This window comes from Acomys russatus, chromosome 5, assembly GCF_903995435.1.
Source record: "Acomys russatus chromosome 5, mAcoRus1.1, whole genome shotgun sequence".
NCBI classification, from domain to species: Eukaryota; Metazoa; Chordata; class Mammalia; order Rodentia; family Muridae; genus Acomys; species Acomys russatus.
The window spans coordinates 58,163,329-58,181,557 of record NC_067141.1 but is presented as its reverse complement, the minus strand read 5'-3'; the positions used below and the strand labels follow the sequence as shown (position 1 = coordinate 58,181,557).

The following is an 18,229-nucleotide window of genomic DNA, read 5'->3' as shown; positions in this document are numbered from 1 at the left end:
TACTTTATTTGGGGTTCGTTAATGCCTCTACTCCCCTTCCAACCCACACACCCTAGATAGGAGAAAAAGAAGGTTAAAAGGGACAGGAGAAGTAGGCCTTTTTAGACTCAGTTCCCTGGGCCAATTCCACTCTTCATCTTCAGGATTCCACCAGCAAACAGAACAGCAGGAGCAAGCAGCAGCTGGAGCAACAGCAGACACAGAAGGCTCTTAGAAGTCTTCTCTGGAGTGTCTTTCTCCAGGAACGTCCTGAATCGCCAGCAATGAACAGCCAAGGATGCAAAAGCCATTGATCTTTGGTTTTTGGGCTCTATTTATCTATCCTCTCAGAATCCATGCCTGGATATATATCAACTGGCAAAGACCATGCCCCTGCAAGAGGCATCTCCCTTTCCAGTTGTCAAGTATCACACGCCCTCTCCAAGTCTGCTTCACATCCGACACGGGATCAAAACAAAAAACAAAGTTTACATCTACCTCAAAATGGTGTACGTGTATATTACAGTATTTGAGGAAATACAAGAAAACAGTGGCTGGGTGGTGGGGGATACATGCCTTTAATCCCAGCACTCTGGAGGTTGAGGCAGGTAGATCTTTGCATTCCAGGTCAGCCTGATCTACAAAGTGGATTCCAGGATAGCCAGGGCTACACAGAGAAACCCTGCCTTGGGACAGGGGTGGAGAAAGGAAGAAAGGACAGGAGGAGGGAGGGAGGAAAAGAGAGAGGGAGAGAGAGTAGATATAATTTGATTTAAAAACTATAATGTTCAGTTCCAAATTTAAAATATTTAATCTATGTGGGGTTAGGGACAGGCACATAGAAATATCTTTAGCATGAATAAAAAAAAAATACCGAACATGAAATTTAAATTTAAAAAGAATTAAAAAGTCAAACTCAAGGGTAAATCAAACACACGATTATCAAGTTCACTCTAAAGCAGCTAGTTTGGTTTCCTAAGGAAAACTTCTCTTAACTGCAGGAAAGAATCTGCTGAAAAACCAGACAGTCACATGGGTTTCCTCCATCTTAGCCACAAAAATGAGTTCAAGAAAGGCTGAAGCAACAAATTTCAGTGGGATACAAGCCATGATCTGTGCAGAACTTGAAAAGGGAGGCAAATTAAAAGGCTTCTTGATACTCTGTAAAAACAGACAATTATGTTTTTGCATCAGGAAACTCAGGAAGACTTTAACAAGCTAAAGCTTTCTTTAAAACAGGCAAACACAGTCTAAGCAGCATAAATAACAGACTCTTCCCACTAGGAAATTGCAAGCTGACATTTCACTATGCACACCTGAATTCTCAAGTGTGTAAATGCTGTCTATGGGATTTCTTCGTCTGCTCTCTATTGCTATCTGTTTATAACAATAAGCAGCTCTGACCAAGCTTCAGATCAATGACATACCATGAGCTTTAACTCTGTGTGCTGTGGTTCCATCCAGTTCCCACCGAGGAGCCCAGGCCATCAATCCATCAGGAGAAGCATTAGCATCTCAGAGATTACTGTCCAGGAACCACTATGAGCAGAATAGTGGGGGCTATGGGACAGACTTGTAAAATTCAGATTCTGGGCAGACTCCTTCTCCATCCTACTGAATCCAGAAGTCTTCACTTAGAAACAAAATACTTCACTCTTGGTGACTCTCCCTCCTTCCAACTAATTCTTTTCAAAAAAAATTAAGAGCCACTGCAGAAGCTGGGGAGACAACTCAGTCTCAAAAACTGTCCTCTGACCTCCACCCACTCTCCAGGGCATGCACATGAACACATACACAGGATAAATAAGTTGTTGATGGTTTTTGTTTGTTTTGTTATTTTCAAGTCAGTCAGTAGTGAAAGAAAGTCAATGAACTATGACGCTCAAGCATAAAGACCTGAGTTCAGATACCCAAAACCCCAGTGATGGGCCTGGGTGAGTAGAGACTGACTCTGTGACTCTCTGGCCATCAGCCTACCCAAGAGTGAGCTCCAGGCAAGCAAGAGACCCTGTCTCAAACAAACAGACAAATTATTAATAATGAAGGAGGAGGAGGAGGAGGATAGCAGACACCTGATACCAACCTCTTGACTTCCACCACCAAGTGTCTGAGCAAGTGAACCCACACACACACACACACACACACACACACACACACACACACACTCTCTCTCTCTCTCTCTCTCTCTCTCTCTCTCTCTCATCCACAAACACAGAAGAAAAGAAATCTCAGTATAAGCCCTAAGCAACTCTCCAGCAGCACCATCTGGGCCGACTTTCATGGAGCTAGCAGAGTTCTGACAGAACCTGGGAGAAACAGTAGCCTCAGAAAAGATTTCTCTTTCCCTTTCTGAATACATTAGAGATGGTAACAGATGCACTGCCTCAAAGTTTCCAAATGTTTCTGCTCTTTCCCTAGAACTTCCCATGACAACACAATATAAAAAGCATCAGTAAGCCAAGTTAAATATTTCATAAAATTAAGCTAAAAACTTGGCTTTACCTGTCTATAATTATGTCCCCTAAACCAAACCAAACAAAAAGATAATATTTTAATCTTTTTCAACATTCCTTCCTTTTTGGTTTCTTCTTTGATTTTCTTTTTAATCCAAGTTTCATCTCTGTTAAGAATCCAGTTCAAACTAGCCCAAGGGATATGTCCCATGAAATTCTTCACTTACCACCAAAGTGGGACAGAGGGGAGGACATCCTATTGGGACTCTAGGTGAGAGAAGTATGGGAGAATGGGGAAATAGAAGGATCCAGAGGGTCCCAGAAACCTACAAGAAGAACATTATCATGGGCGGATCTGGGCCCAGGGGTCCTGCTCAAACTATGGCAACAGCCAAGGACAATATTTGCAGTAAACTTCAAGCCCCTACCCAGATCTAGCCAATGGATAGGACATTCTCCACAGTTGAGTGGAAAGTGGGGTCTGACTTTCACACAAACTCTGGTGCCCCATATTTGACCACGTCCCCTTGATGGGGAGGACTGGTGGCACTCAGAGGAAGGATAGTAGGCTACCAAGAAGAGACTTGAGACCTTATGAGCATATACAGAGGGAGGAGGTCCCCCTCAGTCACAGTCATAGTGGAGGGGAGTAAGGGGAAAATGGGAGGGAGGGAAGAATAGGAGGCTACAAGGGATGGGCTAACAATTGAGATGTAATATGAATAAATTAATAAAATATATTTTTAAAAATCCAGTCCAACATCCACTCTATCACATGCACAAATAATGTTCAACATACAAACTGCAATGTTTCCTCAGACAATGCCAAAAGTTCACTCCACTGCCTTTCCATTAAATCTGTAGGTTTCAGAGATGCTATTTCTCATAACATACACATCCTCCAAAAAAAGTACATTAGAAAAGAACAGATCTAAAGAAGGCATGGTAGCAAATGTCTGTAATCCCAGTGCTGGGGAAGACCTGCAGTTTGAAACCAACTTCGGCTACACTAGTAGCTGCTGGTTTATACTGTCTACACCTAAGAAACAGAACACAGATAATTGGTGTTTACCATGATTATGCGAAAGTAGGCTGTAGGCTTTGAACTTTTTCATCCACTACAGTAGGCTTTACAAAAATGAAACCTCACATCTTCCACAGAGATCTTCGAGCTGAAAGGAATGGTTCTTAGCATGTCTCTGGCAACCTATTATTTAAAGATGAAAAAAACATGGGGCAGTGGTGGTGCACACCTTCAATCCCAGCATTTCCATTTTTACACAACAGTAAAGCATCAATGATCTGAGGGATGGTTACCTCGGAGACTCTTTTACAGCAAAGTGTCCACTCAAAGCTAAAGTAAACTGCAACGGGAACTGCTGTAGGCATAAGGTTATTGTGTAGCTTAAATGCTGATTTCCTTCCCCAGGTTGTAAAAGAACTTACCTGACAAGCCGGGCGTGGTGGCTCATGCCTTTAATCCCAGCACTCAGGAGGCAGAGGCAGGCGGATCACTGTGAGTTCGAGGCCAGCCTGGTCTACAAAGTGAGTCCAGGATGGCCAAGGCTACACAGAGAAACCCTGTCTCGAAAAAAAAAAAAAAAAAAAAGAAGAACTTACCTGACAGGAAAGGAAGGAAAGTGAGAGATGGCCATTGGGGCTCTTCAAAATGAGAGCAGTCAAATGAACTAATTAACTAATTAATTAAAACAACAACAACAAAACCAAAAAAAGAGCAGTCTACCTAAACAAGTTCCTGTATATTTTAAACAACTTCGACTCAGGTCACTGAAGCATCCTAACTGAACACAGCACTTTGTAGTAAAACATAAATTGCCATAAAATTCTTCCCACCATTGCATTAAAACAAGGATGACGCTTTCTGGCTTGTTTTGCTTTGCTTTTTTGAGCCAAGGTTTCCCTCTAATTCACAGCAATCTTCCTGCTTCAATTTCCCCCAGTATGGGGAAACTGCCATGCGTGCCATAAAGCTACTTTTGAAACATTAGCTATAGACTTTTGTCTAGTAAAGTGAAAAAGTAGTAAGAGGGAAAAAAGAGAAACAAAGATGACGAAGAGGTAAGACAGAACAACGCCCTAACATAAACAGGTGGCAACTCAAAATCCAAGAGAGACTGGCAGTCCAGCACGCCCCATTTCTAAGCCTAGTTACCATTAGCTAGCCGAGCTGCTTCTTTAAGCAGTGAGCTGCTTCATCCAGAAAATAAGAAGGAGCTGGATTCTCCAAAGACTAAGAATGCATTTAAGAACGAGCTGATTCCAAAAGTAACCCTCGGCAGGAACTTCAGTTGACAACCGTACACAGGCAAAATAACAAGTAACCTGAGTTGCTGAGACAACGGGTATTTGCTGATTATTTTACTTGAGGATTGAGAATTTGTTCACAATTATACTCTTCAGAAAACAGTAAAGAAGAGAAGACATGAAAGTGACCAATTTAGCCCAAGTTGAATGGGGTATTCATACAAGTGTTAGATGCTGCACAGAGATGAACGTCAGTGCCTGCCTTTAAGATGCCCAACATGCACCTAAGTTTGGCTACATATCAGGAAAAAAAAAAATGTTCCTCTCACTCTGGCCCATGCAAAGGAAGTCATGTAAAGGAAGCCATGATGTCTAGAACCTTGACATGAATCTTGGCAAGTATACACTCACATGTACACTCACTCACTCACTCACTCAATTAACTAATTAAAGATTTCAAAATTTTCAATAAAGAAATTAGCCTTTGAGTACCTATGTTTTTAAATTTTTAAACCCAGTTATTTGGGACAGGGAGATGGCTTAGTCAGGAAAGCACGTCCCACTTGAGTGTGAGGCCATGAGTTCATATCCCGAACACACATAAAGGCTAGATAGGTTGTGGATAGGTGTGGTGCTCTGCCTATAATCACAACAATTGGGGAAGCTGAAACAGGGAATCCCCAGATGGAGCTAGCTACTCAGACTAGCCATATGAGTAAACTCTGGATTCAACTAATAAACCCTGCCTCAAGGTGAGGAGCAACTGAGAAAGACTCACACACGTGAACATGCAAAGACATAAGCACACATACCACACACATTCATACATACACAGCAGAAAAAAATCCAGTTCTCTGATACATATGAAAAACATATCCATGTGAATGAAATCTAGGTATATGAAAGGTTAAAGAAAGTTTAACATTTGACGAAAACTGTCTGCAGCTAATAAGATGAAAGATCCTAACATAGATTTGCCATGATTGCTCACAAACTGCAGTAAAGATCTATGTATCTCTTTTCCAAGTTAACCTCTACTAACCAAGTCAGTGACAATAGTCTAAATCATGTCTATTCTCGATGCTTGGCACCGAGCAAGAACTCGGGGATACTGGTTGGATTGGTGATCTCCAAAGCACTTTCAGGTCTAAAGCTACCTGACACCTGACTTCAAAACTTGATCAAGATAGCTGTAGTTCAGTACAGTGCTACAAGGTATCAAAACACATGTAAGTTAAGTCACTCTGAGGCCTTGTATAATACTGTCACTGCAAGATTGAAATATTTGTTTGCAAGTGGTTCATACCTGTAACCCCAGCACTTAAGAGATTGAGGCAGGAAGATCAAAAGTTTGAGACCTGCTTGAGCCACATAGTGAGCTCCGGGCCAGCCTAGGCTATGCTGATATCCATCTCAAAAAAAGGAAATTTAAAAAAGAATAACAGCAAGAAAACTAAATATATTTTTGCAAATAAAGGCACAAATATAGATCTCAGTGCTATATATTTATCCCCATTATCTAATATAAAATGAGGATTTTCCATTCTGGGTTTAAGAAACTTTATATTTGTAAGTTTACATTTGTTTTTAAACAAGCAGGAAGAAAACAGGGGATACTAAAATAGAAAGATGAATAAGAAATGCCTACTACAATATAAAACGTACCTCACTGTGTACAAGCAGGCACACTAACTGTGTAACTTTCTAATACAGAAAGGCTGGGGAGGGCAGGCTGGAACTGGGCTCAGCTGGTAGAGGGCTTGCCTTGTATGCACGAAGGCTTGGACTGGATGTCCAGCACCATATGAGCCAGACTTGGTGACACAAGCTCTAATCATAGGACAGTGGTGACAAGATAAAATCCCAAGGCCAATCCTGGTCAGTAAGTCAAGGCAAGCCTGGGCTGCAACGAGGCTGTACTTAAAAACAAAAAACATGCTGGGCGTGGTGGCGCACGCCTTTAATCCCAGCACTCGGGAGGCAGAACCAGCGGACTGCTGTGAGTTCGAGGCCAGCCTGGTCTACAAAGTGAGTCCAGGACAGCCGAGGCTACACAGAGAAACTCTGTCTCGAAAAACCAAAGAAACAAACATGTTTCTTTTACTTCAGATCATAGTTTAAAATCTCTGAAAAGAATAAAAGCAGTAAAACTGTGAAAGATAAGATTGTATACATTGGAGATATTTTATTTGCCTGGAGATAAAACAACCTGAAAAAAAACAAAACAAAACAAACAACAACAAAAGAGTCAAAATCTACCTCACAGGACACTTGTTTTTCAGGAATATGCACAAAGGGTTCCGCCACGACTACCCTATCACTCTTAAGCCAGCAAAGCCTCTCTCTGGAATCTGCAAAGTCCAGCATCATAATTCCCGGCTAAGGCAGGATGGGAGGGGGCTAAGGCTACCTCAACTACCTAGCAGGATCTTCTTATGGGAAATGGGTAAAAATGAAATCTTTCAAGATAATTACAGCGTTCCAGCAACCCATGCCCACAAAATAAATGCTCCCAAACATAAAAGCTCTTATAAAAGTGAGTCAAATCCCACTCTCAACATACACATTGCACACTAAGTCCCTGAGCATCTAACTCCATGGGTAGGCTACTGGCCTTGCACAGTTAGCTATGTAGCCCAAGCTGGCCTCCAACTCGTGGCAATCCTCCTGCCTCATCCTGCAGTAGTACTGGTATTACAAGTGTGTACTCCTGACTCGAAAGAAATACTATGAAAAATAATTATTTCTGAGCCCAGCATGGTGGCACACGCCTTTAATCTCAGCGCTTGGGAGGCAGAGGCAGACAGTTATTTCTGAACCCCCAAAACAAAAAACGAAAAAAGATAAGAAAATTAACCATTTCTGATTTCACGAATCTCCAAACTAGGCCGGCGAAAAAGCTTAATGAGTAAAGGCACTTTCAGCTAAGCTTGACCACTTGAGTTGAATCCTCTTGAGAGGGGAGAGCCTTAAGGTGGTTTTCTGGCCTACACACACACACACACACACACACACACACACACCTACACAAAATAAATAAAAGTAGTTAAATTTTTTAAAAATCACAAATTCCCAAGCTAATGGAATGGGCTTATTAGATTTCAAGCAAATGAATTTCGCAGACTTGGACACCACACCTGTAGGAACACACGGCCGCTCCAATCCTAGTTAATACATAGGGCGGTGGTTACACGCGGTTCCAGACGAAGAAACTGAATATACGGCATTAGGTGGTTGGTCAGACCTAGAAGCACAATGCTCCCAGGGGTCAGAGTAACACCAAGACTGGCTCCTGACCCGGAGCTCACAAAGCCATCCGGTTCCCCTTTCCCTAGCGACTGATCAAAGCTGAGTTCCCGACGCGCCTGGTCGCTGGAAGGCAGGCGCTCGCTGGTCGCTTGCTCCCGGCCCCGCCCAAGACCCCCGCGCCGACGGTGAGATACCTGGCGAAGAAATCCGCGAAGCCACCGCTCCGTCGAGCCCAGGCCGTCGTGCCACCGGGGCCCTGCTCCGCCGCTGGCAAGGGTGCAGGCGGCCCCGCCGAGGGCAGGAGGTCCCCGACGCTCTGGCGGCGGCTCACCTCGAACGTGTTCCGAGAGCTGAAGCGAGCGTCGGAGAGGCCGGGACTGGGCTCCGCGCTCCCACCGACCCCACCGGCAGAGGTGGTGGCTGTGGGGTCCGGGTCGTCGGTGTTGCCGGCCTCCAGGCAGCAGCTCCGCAGCGGGTCCTCGAGCGGCGCGGCCCAGTCGTCCGGGCCACCCGCACCGTCCACGCCCTGGTCCGCGGGCTCCTGCAGGCGAGGGCGGCCGCAGGTTCGGCCGCGACGGTCCGGGCACAGCAAGAAGCCCGAGTCCCCGTTGGTCATGCCTGAGCGCCGCGCCGCGGGGACAGCCACCGCCTCCACCCCGCCGAGCCCGGGCTGCAGCGGGCCCGCGGCAGCCGCGAGGTACCGCTGCAGGAGATGCGGCGGCGGCGCCTCCTCCTCTCCAGCCTCCCGGGGCGGCTCCGCGGCGACAGCGCCTCCGCCAAAGCCGCCGGCGGCCGGGACAGTCTTCCCGTCCAGACCCATGGGCCCCGGGACTGGGAGCAGCTCGGCGTTTCTTCCCGAGCAGGCTCCGGCATCCTCGGGACCCATCATCTGGGGCGGCGGAGCAAGACTGCCCTGCGCGCAGGGGCCGCGGCCAGCGCCGCCGCAACGTTCCCAGACCCACCCCTCCCACCCGCCCGCTCGGGCAGTTGCCGGAGGCCGGGCACGCGCTAGGGTCGCGCGCGCGCGCCGGCTGGGCCGGGCTTGCTGCGACCCGGCGCGTCCCCGAACCATAGAGAAGGCAGATAGAGCGACCCGGGAGGACAATCCGGGATCCGTCAGCTGATTGGCGCTTTCGCTGGGTGACAGTGCTTAGCAGAAGCACGAGTACCGTACCGCACACTTCCCAAAAAACAAATCACTTGACGTGATTTGTGTGTGAGAGCAAACTAACGAAATGAGCCTAAGTCCTTCTATCTTGACAGTTTTTACCTGCTCTAACAACAGTGAGGAACTCAATTGCAATCCTTTATGTCTTTATTGCCCTCTTGATAGCCACTTAAGCTACCTTTTCCGCTTAGTCTTCCATGTTTTCCCAAGTCTTACCTGGTACCACTGTTCAACACGTTAGTTGTCATGGTCACCTGGGTAAGGAGATGAAATGGATCAGGGCGAGAACAGCTATTAAGTAACTGCAGCACCCTGTGGAAATGGATTAAAATCGAATGATGACTATTTAGTGGAAATACAATGTATTTAACGTACAAATCACAAGACAAATAATAACTAGCCACAGGAGTGATAGGGGCCGGTCAGCAGTAACAAAGCTATGAAACCGATGTGGCGTGAAGAAAAGCAAACTAGATTGGGAGGGAAACACTGGAGTCAACTATCATGTAGTGAGAATTCAAAAACGTGGGTTAAGGTTCTGGTTTGGTGGTGACGCATTATGTAAGGCACCAAGGTGACTCTTGAGTGACCTTACCTCCGTAGCAGAAGGAGGGTAGAGGTGGAGCAGAGACCCAGTAGTGTTGGTGTTTCAGAAGAGATGAGTAAGTTGTGCAAAAGGCCTAAATAGGCATTGTGGTAGCAGAATGAAGAAGTAGCTAGAGACCATTTATTCTACAAATGTCTCTGAAGCTAAGTATAAAAATAAGGGGGGGGGGAGGGAATGGGAGGGTGGGGTGCTGAGGGAGGGTAGGTGTGTGGTGGCAGCCCACACCTCTGATCCCAGCACTAATCTCTATGAGTTTGAGGCCAACCTGGTCTACAAAGTAAGTCCAGAACAACCAAGGCTAAACAGAGAAACCCTGTCTTGAAAGACAAAACAAAAAGCAAACAAACAAAACAAAATAAAAAAACTAAGTATAGAAACAGTAGGAAGTACTTAGTAAAGCAGTAGAGGCAAGCCTTTAAAGCTTTGTGTTTAAAATATTATCCATGAACAGATTTGAGTGAATATAACCTATTTGTTTAGTAATAAAATGTGCATCCATGTACCGACCATTCAGAATAAGCACTATCAAGTGTCTTTCATAATTTGCTTTTCTGTAGGTGTATGCAGTAAAAGCATTTATTATCAAGACCTTTTGAGAGATGGGAAGATAGCTCAGTTGGCCAACTCGCCATGCAAGCGTGAGGACCTTCATTCTATGCCCAGCAACTGTGGTAGAACGCACTTCTAATGCCAGCACTGGAGAGACAGGTCCCTGGGATGCTCTGACAACCAGCCTAGCCAAATCAGCTAGCCTTAGGTCTAGGACCATGTCTCGTTGGATGTGGTGGCCCATGCCTATATTCACAGCACTCAGGCAGAGGCAGGCGGAACTTCGTGAGTTTGAGGCTAGCCTGGTCTAAAAAGCAAGTCAAGAACAGCCTGTCTCAAATAACTGAGAGGGCGTGGTGGGGCACACCTTTAATCCCAGCACTCAGTAGACAAAGGCCAGTGGATTGAACAGCCTAGTCTAAAAAATGAGTCTAGGAGAGCCAAGACTATACAGAGAAACCCTGTTTCGAAAAACCAAAAACCAAAAACCAAAAAAAAAAAAAAACAAAAAAAAACAAAACCAAACAAACAAAAAACCCAAGAGGGGCAGGGGAGAGATCATGTTTCAAACAGTATGGTGGACAGTTCCAAAGGAATAACAGCTGACGTTGAGCTCTGGCCTCCCTAGGCATGAGTGTATGTTTATCTCATGCATAGGAACACAGAGATACCTACACAAACCTACACAAAGACCTTAAGAAAACAAATGCGTAGGAACCCTATATATATTCATTATGGGAGCGGTACCCAGAATACATACAGAAATAATAAACCAATGTGGTAGGATACACCTATAATCACAGAACTCTCTAGCATAAGGCAAGAGAATCTCAGGTTCAAGGCCAACCTGGCCTACATAGCAAATCTGAGAACAGCATGAGATACACAGCAATTTTTTTTTTTAGATTTATTTATTTATGTTTACAGTGTTTTGCTTGCCTGTCCACCCGCACTCCAGAAGAGGGCGTCAGATCACATTTGTAGATGGTTGTGAGCCACCATATGGTTGCTGGGAATTGAATTCAGGACCTTTGGAAGAGCAAGCCAATGCTCTTAACCTCTGAGCCATCTCTCCAATGCGCATAGCAAATTTTTATCTCGAAGGAAATAAATCATAACTCAACATTTAAAAAGACACTTGGCCAGGCAGTGGTGTGCATACCTTTAATTCTAGCATTCAGGAGGCATGGCAGGCAAATGTCTGATTTCAAAGCCAGGCTAGTCTACACAATGGGTTTCAGAATAGCCAGGGCTACACTGATAAACCTGTCTCAAAAACAAAACAAAAGGAAAAAAAAATTCAATCAATCAGTCAAAAGACAACCCAATTTTAAAATGAACTCATATCTGTAATCCCAGCATTTACGAGGCTAAGATAGGAGGATTGCTTGACTGTATGGTGCGTTCAGGCCAATGGGGGCTATAATGTGAAGTAGTCTGTTCAAAATCATGGAAGCGGTGTAAAAATTTGAATATATATGTTTTGGAGAAGATATGTTAAATTGAATCTCAATGAGAATATCATCGTAAGGTATTTGGGAGTGACAAATCAAAACTATGAGATAACACTTTCCACTCACTAATAAAAAAAGAGAAAGGAAGGAAGGAGGGAAGGAAGGAAGGATAAGTGTAGTGTGGTACTCTGCAATCCTAGCACTCTGGAGCTTTCTGCAGGATAGTCAGGAATCAGAGGCTGGTCTGGGATACAGCAAGACTCTGCTTCAAAATAATAGTAACTAAACCTTTTAAAAGTTTCTGCCTTAGCATTTTATTTGTTTTTTTTTTTTTTCCAAAGAAAAGTCTCCTTATACGATACATTATATCCTTTGTGTGATCCCTCGTAAGTTGATTATTTTGCTGGGTCTGTAGTCAGGAAGAGCACAAAGGCCTCAATTTCTTTACACCCTTTGAAAAATTTTAGTGGTAGTAATTACTATTGTTTTGGGTGTTTGTAAGCAGGCTTGCACAGGTAGTGCTTTCTTTTTTAAAATGTTATTATAATTTATTCATATTACATCTAAATTGTTAGTGCTTTCCTTTACCCATTGAACCATCTTCTGGGCTCTTTATTCTTTTTCTCCATCTTTCTTGGGCTTTACTAGATTTTGAAAGAGCATCTAAGTATGATGTACCATCTACAGTGTTAAATCACCTCCAGCACCACCCACAGACCCTTAGATCAGTGTCACTCAACCTTCCACACACATCAGCAACACACACACACACACACACACACACACACACACACACACGCCTGGGGCAAACCAATTAACTATGTAACTAACTTCAATGATGAATAGACCAAAGAACCATGTCGTCAGTGTGTCTCTTTGGAAATTTATTGATAGCATAAAGAATAAGTTTGATGTCAAAAGTAAGCCAGGAATGGTGGCGCAGGCTTGTGATCCCAGCACTCACAGAGGTAGGTGGATCTCTGTGAGTTCAAGGCCAGTCTGGCCTACATATTGAATCCAGAACCACCAAGGCTACACAGGGAAACCCCTGTCTGGAAAAACTAAAACAAACAAACAAACAAAAAATTAAAAGTAAGCTCTGTAATGTAGTAGCACCTTGTGATCTTACAAAACTATGCAATTTGGTTTGCTACTGAAATCATCTTCAGCTTCCGCAAACAATTTAAATTCCATACGTTCCTGGTGAAACCCCATCTGGAAAAAAAGGGTGACTGGGATCAAGGTTGTAGATTATAATAAGATAACAAGTATTTCAAAGATGCGTGAGATATGAGTGGGAAATAAACAGCAGAAAGATCATAGAGCAGCTGCTGTTTGGTAAGCCACAATGGGACAAACCACAAACCAAGAGATAGAGGAAACACTTTAAAAATACACAATGATCCTTTGGTGGAGCAACAACATACGTGACAATATTAGGAGGCGTTGTAACCCTACCCTTGGGAATCTGTCAAAAGGAAACCATTCCAAAAAAAAGATAACAGCTGTGCAGAGACACTTACGCTAAATGCTTTAAAGACACAAATCCTGATTTGCTTAACAGTCAGCAATATGGGAAGTGCAAGCTAGGTGTGTCAAAGACAAGTGGCAGACATTCAAAAATACAGAGAACTCTAACAAATACATGCTAAATAAAAGTAGGGCTGTGTGCCAGGCATAGTGGTGCACATCTTTAATCCCAGCACTCGGGAGGCAGAGGTAGGTGGATCTCTGAGTCTGAGGACAGCCTGGTCTATAAAGCAAGTTCTAGGAGAGCCAGGGTTGCACTGAGAAACCCTGTCTTGGGCGGGGGCGGGTGTAATTAAATGCTATAATTACAGTGATGTGTAAAATTTTGTATCTATAGAGATAAAAAGAATTGCCATGAAAAGAGAAAGGGTAGATGCTTTATTTTATACTTTTTATTGATATTATTTGGGGTTTTTTATTTGTCTGTCTTTGTTTTTTAGACAGGGTCTCATGCAGCCCTAGCTGGCTTCAATATATAGCTGAGGATGGCCTTGAACTCTTGATCCTCTTGTCTTCATCTTCCAAGTGTTGAGACTCTAGGTATGCACCACCATGCCCAGCTTCTATTTCTTTCATAACATTTAAAATATTTTTTTAACTTTATGTATATGTGTGCGTGTGTTACATGGTTGCAGGATCCCTCTGTGGTCAGAAAGAGACTCCGTTTCCTAGAACTAGAGTTACAGATGGTTGTGAATTGGGAGCCAAACCTGTGTCCTCTGCAAAAGCAGGAAATGTTCTTAACCACTGAGCCATTTCTCCAGCCCCTGTAAAAAGTTTTGATTGAGTAGAAGTTAACTTTTTAAAAGGATGCTCTGAAGTATATTTCTAAATGTACACCAAAGCTACAGACTGTGACGTAATGCAAATACACTTTATCTTGTAACAGGACACTAAGTTGCCTTTGAAAAGAAAAGGGCCTATAAGGCCATATTTAAAAGCTATGGATAAGAGGGCAAGCACGCTGGCTCAGGACCTTGCTGTGGCCAGGCTAACGATCTGAGCTTGATCTCTGAGACACATATGGTGGAAGGATGGGACAGACTCCTGCAAGTTACAGGCACACACATAAGGAAATGTACTCCTAAAGCTAGTCTGTGAATTTGAGGCCAGCATGCTTCTACGAGGTGAAGCCCTGTCTCGAAAAAAAAAAATACTTATAAGTTTCTAAAGACAATGATAGGGGCTGGCTTTATAATTCAGATGTTAGAGAGCTTGGCTGGCTTGTAGGAAACCCTAGTTTGATCCCCAGCACCACGTAAACCAAGCATGGTGCTACCAGCTAGTAATGCAAACACACTTGAGATGAGGCAGAAGCAAAAATTCAAGGCTGCCTTCATCTACTAGCAAGCTTGAGGCCAGCCTGGGCTACATGAAACTTTGTCTCAAATAAGCAAAACAAAACAAAAACAAAGTATAACAAATGAAAGTAGGAAATAGTTGCCACTGCTATAATCCTATGAAAGTTTTTGACATAATTTCAGTATGAGAAAACAGAAGTTTGTTAAATGCTTCTACTTTCAGTAACAGCTGGAGCCAGTTCCACGTTTCTGTTATTTCTTTCAATGATACCTTCTTAAAAACCACAGGAGGCCTGGACTCTGGAAGCATATGCATGCAGACCTCCTTGAGCTCCAGGCCAGCAGTCTGGTCTACACAGCAAGTTCCAGGCCCTTTCTCAAAATAACTACTTAAAGTAAAATAAATAAAATAAAATTTAAAAATCTATTTTCAATAGAATACAATGCTAAGCAAGCAAACAAAAACTCCACCGAACCACAAAGCACAAATATAACTATAGTCTCATTACCCAGATATAATCAGTTATATTAAATACTAAGCTGAGGTTATAGCTCATTAGTATAGTATATGCTTAGCAATTATGAGGCCCCGAATTCAGTCAACTTCTAGTCCTCCATAGTTACAGATGATCCTATGAAATCACTTGGAAATGTATTGGTGGAACGGGGAGTTTGGAAAAGCATACAAAGTGTGGACTAAAAGGTAACTCTCTTAGTTAGGGTTGCTATTGCTATGACAAATCACCATCGGTTTCCTTCATCCTATACCCCTCAAACTGTACTCCATCGCTCAGAGAAGTCATGGCAGGGACCTGGAAACAGGAACTGAAGCAGAGACCACCTAGCACCGCCCACAGTGAGGCAAGATCCTCTGACATCAATTATCAATTAAGAACATGCCCCACAGGCTTGCTCACAGCCAGTCTGGCAGAGATGTTTCCTTAACTGAGGTCCCTTCTTCCCAAATGACTCCAGCTTATGTCAAGTTGACATAGAAGTAGGCAGAGCAGTACGCTTGTAGCATTTGAAATTGTTACAAAAAGATAACCAAGCTCTCCCGTACAAAATGGGGACTACCTCTAATACACAATTTTATAGCATAAATTCCCAAGTGGGTTGCATCTATTAGATGAGCATTTTGCACTGGTAACTTGGTTTTGTTTTTTTTTATTTGTTTTCCCCAGAAACAATGAGAATGTAGGGACTGGGAAAAAGAGAGCAGGGTGCAGGAGGACGGTGGCTAACAGGAGGATGGTGGCTAACAGGAGGACGGTGGCTAAACTGAAAAGGAATGTAGCCACCAAATTGTACTTTGAACCTAAGACACGGAGTAATTTTGTAGGAAACAGCTTCCCTTGGGGTGGTGTGAAAGTAAAAGCAGGCCAGACTAATAATCAGCAATATAATTTTGAGATTTGAAATCTAAGTGCATAGACCCCATACTCAAAAAGCATTGAAGATGATGAAGCTGGTGGATCTTACACAATAGGAAATAGCATGGCTAATGGGAAACTACAGAGCACAGTGTATATATATAACCCACCTAAAACGGTTAAAAATCAGTTTCAAATGTGACAGACATAAAAAGAAAAATTCTACTGGCATAGATTGACCCATGGTCCCCCAGTCTATATTCTAGAGGAAAGAGCTAACCATGTGTGTGTGTGTGTGTGTGTGTGTATGAGAGAGAGAGAGAGAAAAGAGAGAGAGAGAGAGAGAGAGAGAGAGAGAGAGAGAGAGAGAGAGAGAAAGAGAGAGAGAGAGAGAGAGAGAGAGAGAGAGAGAGAGAGAGAGAGAGAGAGGAGAGAGAGAGAGAGAGAGAGAGAGAGAGAGAGAGAGAGAGAGAGAGAGAAAGTATCTAGCAGGGCAGGGCATGGTGGCATAGGCTTTTAACCCCAGCTCTCCAGAGACAGAGGTAGGAGAATCTTTGTGAATCAAGGCCAGCCTGATCTACCTATGGGCACCAGGACAGCCAAGACTACAGAATGCACAGCCACGTGGGGTACAAAATAACTTGTTCCTTCTGCTGGGCAGAAAACCAGTTCCTAATTCAGCCTATATCTCGGTAATATCCCTATTCTGTTTTATTTTGTTTTTCGAGACAGGGTTTCTCTGTTTAGCCTTGGCTGTACTTGACTCCCAGTGTAGACCAGGCTGGCCTCAAACTCACAGCGATCCGCCTGCCTCTGCCTCCCGAGTGCTGGCATTAAAGGCGTGCGCCACCATGCCCGGCTAATATCCTTATTCTAACACTGGCTGGAGAGTCAGTGGCAAAGAGGACCATCACAAGTTTAGGCTAGCCTGGTCTGCATTGCAAGGCGCACTACATAACAAGAGTCTGTTTTAAGTAATCAAGCAAACAAAATAAGGCAGCTAATTGGGTCAGCATGTAAAGCCGCCAGTGCCAAGCCTGAAGGTCTGAGTTTGATCCCAGGAACCCTCACACGGTAGAAGGAGAAAACGAGCTCCCCCAAGTTGGTGTCTGGCCGTAGGTGTAGCCACCTCCACACGCTAAAGAAGTAAATAAAATGTAGAAAGTAATGCTTTTCAAATTTAAAAATTAAATTCACTCTGGTCTTCCTACATAAAACCCCTATTTCTTGCACTTTGGGAGGCAGAGGCAAGTGGATCTCTGTGAATTTGAGGCCAGCCTGGTCTACAAAGTGAGTCCAGGACAGCCAAGGCTACACAGAGAAACCTTGTCTTGAAAATAAAAACAAAACAAAACAAAACAAAACAACAAGAAAATCCCTCTTTTTCTCAAATTGGGCATAGTGGTGCTCATCGCTTGGGATGAGATAGAAGTAATGTGAGCTCAAAGACCAGATCAGGGGCCTACACCTGGAGTTCAGTTCTGCCTGGGCTACATAGCAAGACCTTGTTTCAAAACTTAAGAAAACAGGCTGGGCATGGTGGCGCACGCCTTTAATCCCAGCACTCGGGAGGCAGAGGCAGGCGGATCGCTGTGAGTTTGAGGCCAGCCTGGTCTACACTGGGAGTCAAGTACAGCCAAGGCTAAACAGAGAAACCCTGTCTCGAAAAACAAAACAAAACAAAACAAATTTAGAAAACAGAAGCTGGCTATTAAGATAGTTTAGCTATGAAGAGTGCCTTGTTCTTTTTGTCATCATTGTTACTGTTGCTGATTTATTACTATTTTTATGTGTTATGCATGTTTTGCCTGTGGACACCAAGTGCATGCGTAGTGTCCAAGGAGGTCCCAAGAGGGCATCAGATCCCCTGGGACTTATTCTATAGATGCTGGGAATTGAACCCTGGTCCTCTGGAAGAGCAGCCAGTGCTCTTAACCACTGAGCCATCTCTCCAGCCACTAGAGCACTTGTGCAAACTGTAAACAAGAGGCTCCCAGAGTTCAGATCCCTGTATAATAATAATAATACCTGTAAATGCCTGTAACTTCAGCTCTGAAGGATCCAACATCCTCTTACGGCTTCTGGGAACAAACACACATGTGCATACGCAGTCATATACGCAAATACACACATGTATACAAGTAAATGTTTTAAAATTTTAAAAATTTCAACAGTAAAAGCTAATAAAGCCAACCAGCCACCTAAAAGACGAGGAAACCAAAAATATCACCAAACCCCAAACTTACGATTTATCTGGCCATTAAAAAAAAAAAAAAAAAAAAAAAAAAAATATATATATAT

The 18,229-nt window shown here is 43.7% G+C and overlaps 1 protein-coding gene across 3 annotated transcripts in view; it reads right to left on the bottom strand.

The window, feature by feature from the left end:
* The window catches only part of Tbc1d12 (TBC1 domain family member 12), an 87,565-nt gene extending 78,669 nt beyond the window's left edge, over positions 1-8,896 (bottom strand). For 2 of the 3 annotated variants that reach the window (XM_051146424.1, XM_051146423.1), the window contains exon 1: positions 8,141-8,896. In XM_051146424.1, the coding sequence (XP_051002381.1) occupies positions 8,141-8,835 (695 nt within the window). In that variant the 5' untranslated portion in view covers positions 8,836-8,896. The remainder of the gene's footprint in view (positions 1-8,140) is intronic. The other variant, XM_051146425.1, reaches the window with a different exon arrangement.
* Positions 8,897-18,229: the final 9,333 nt, after the last annotated feature.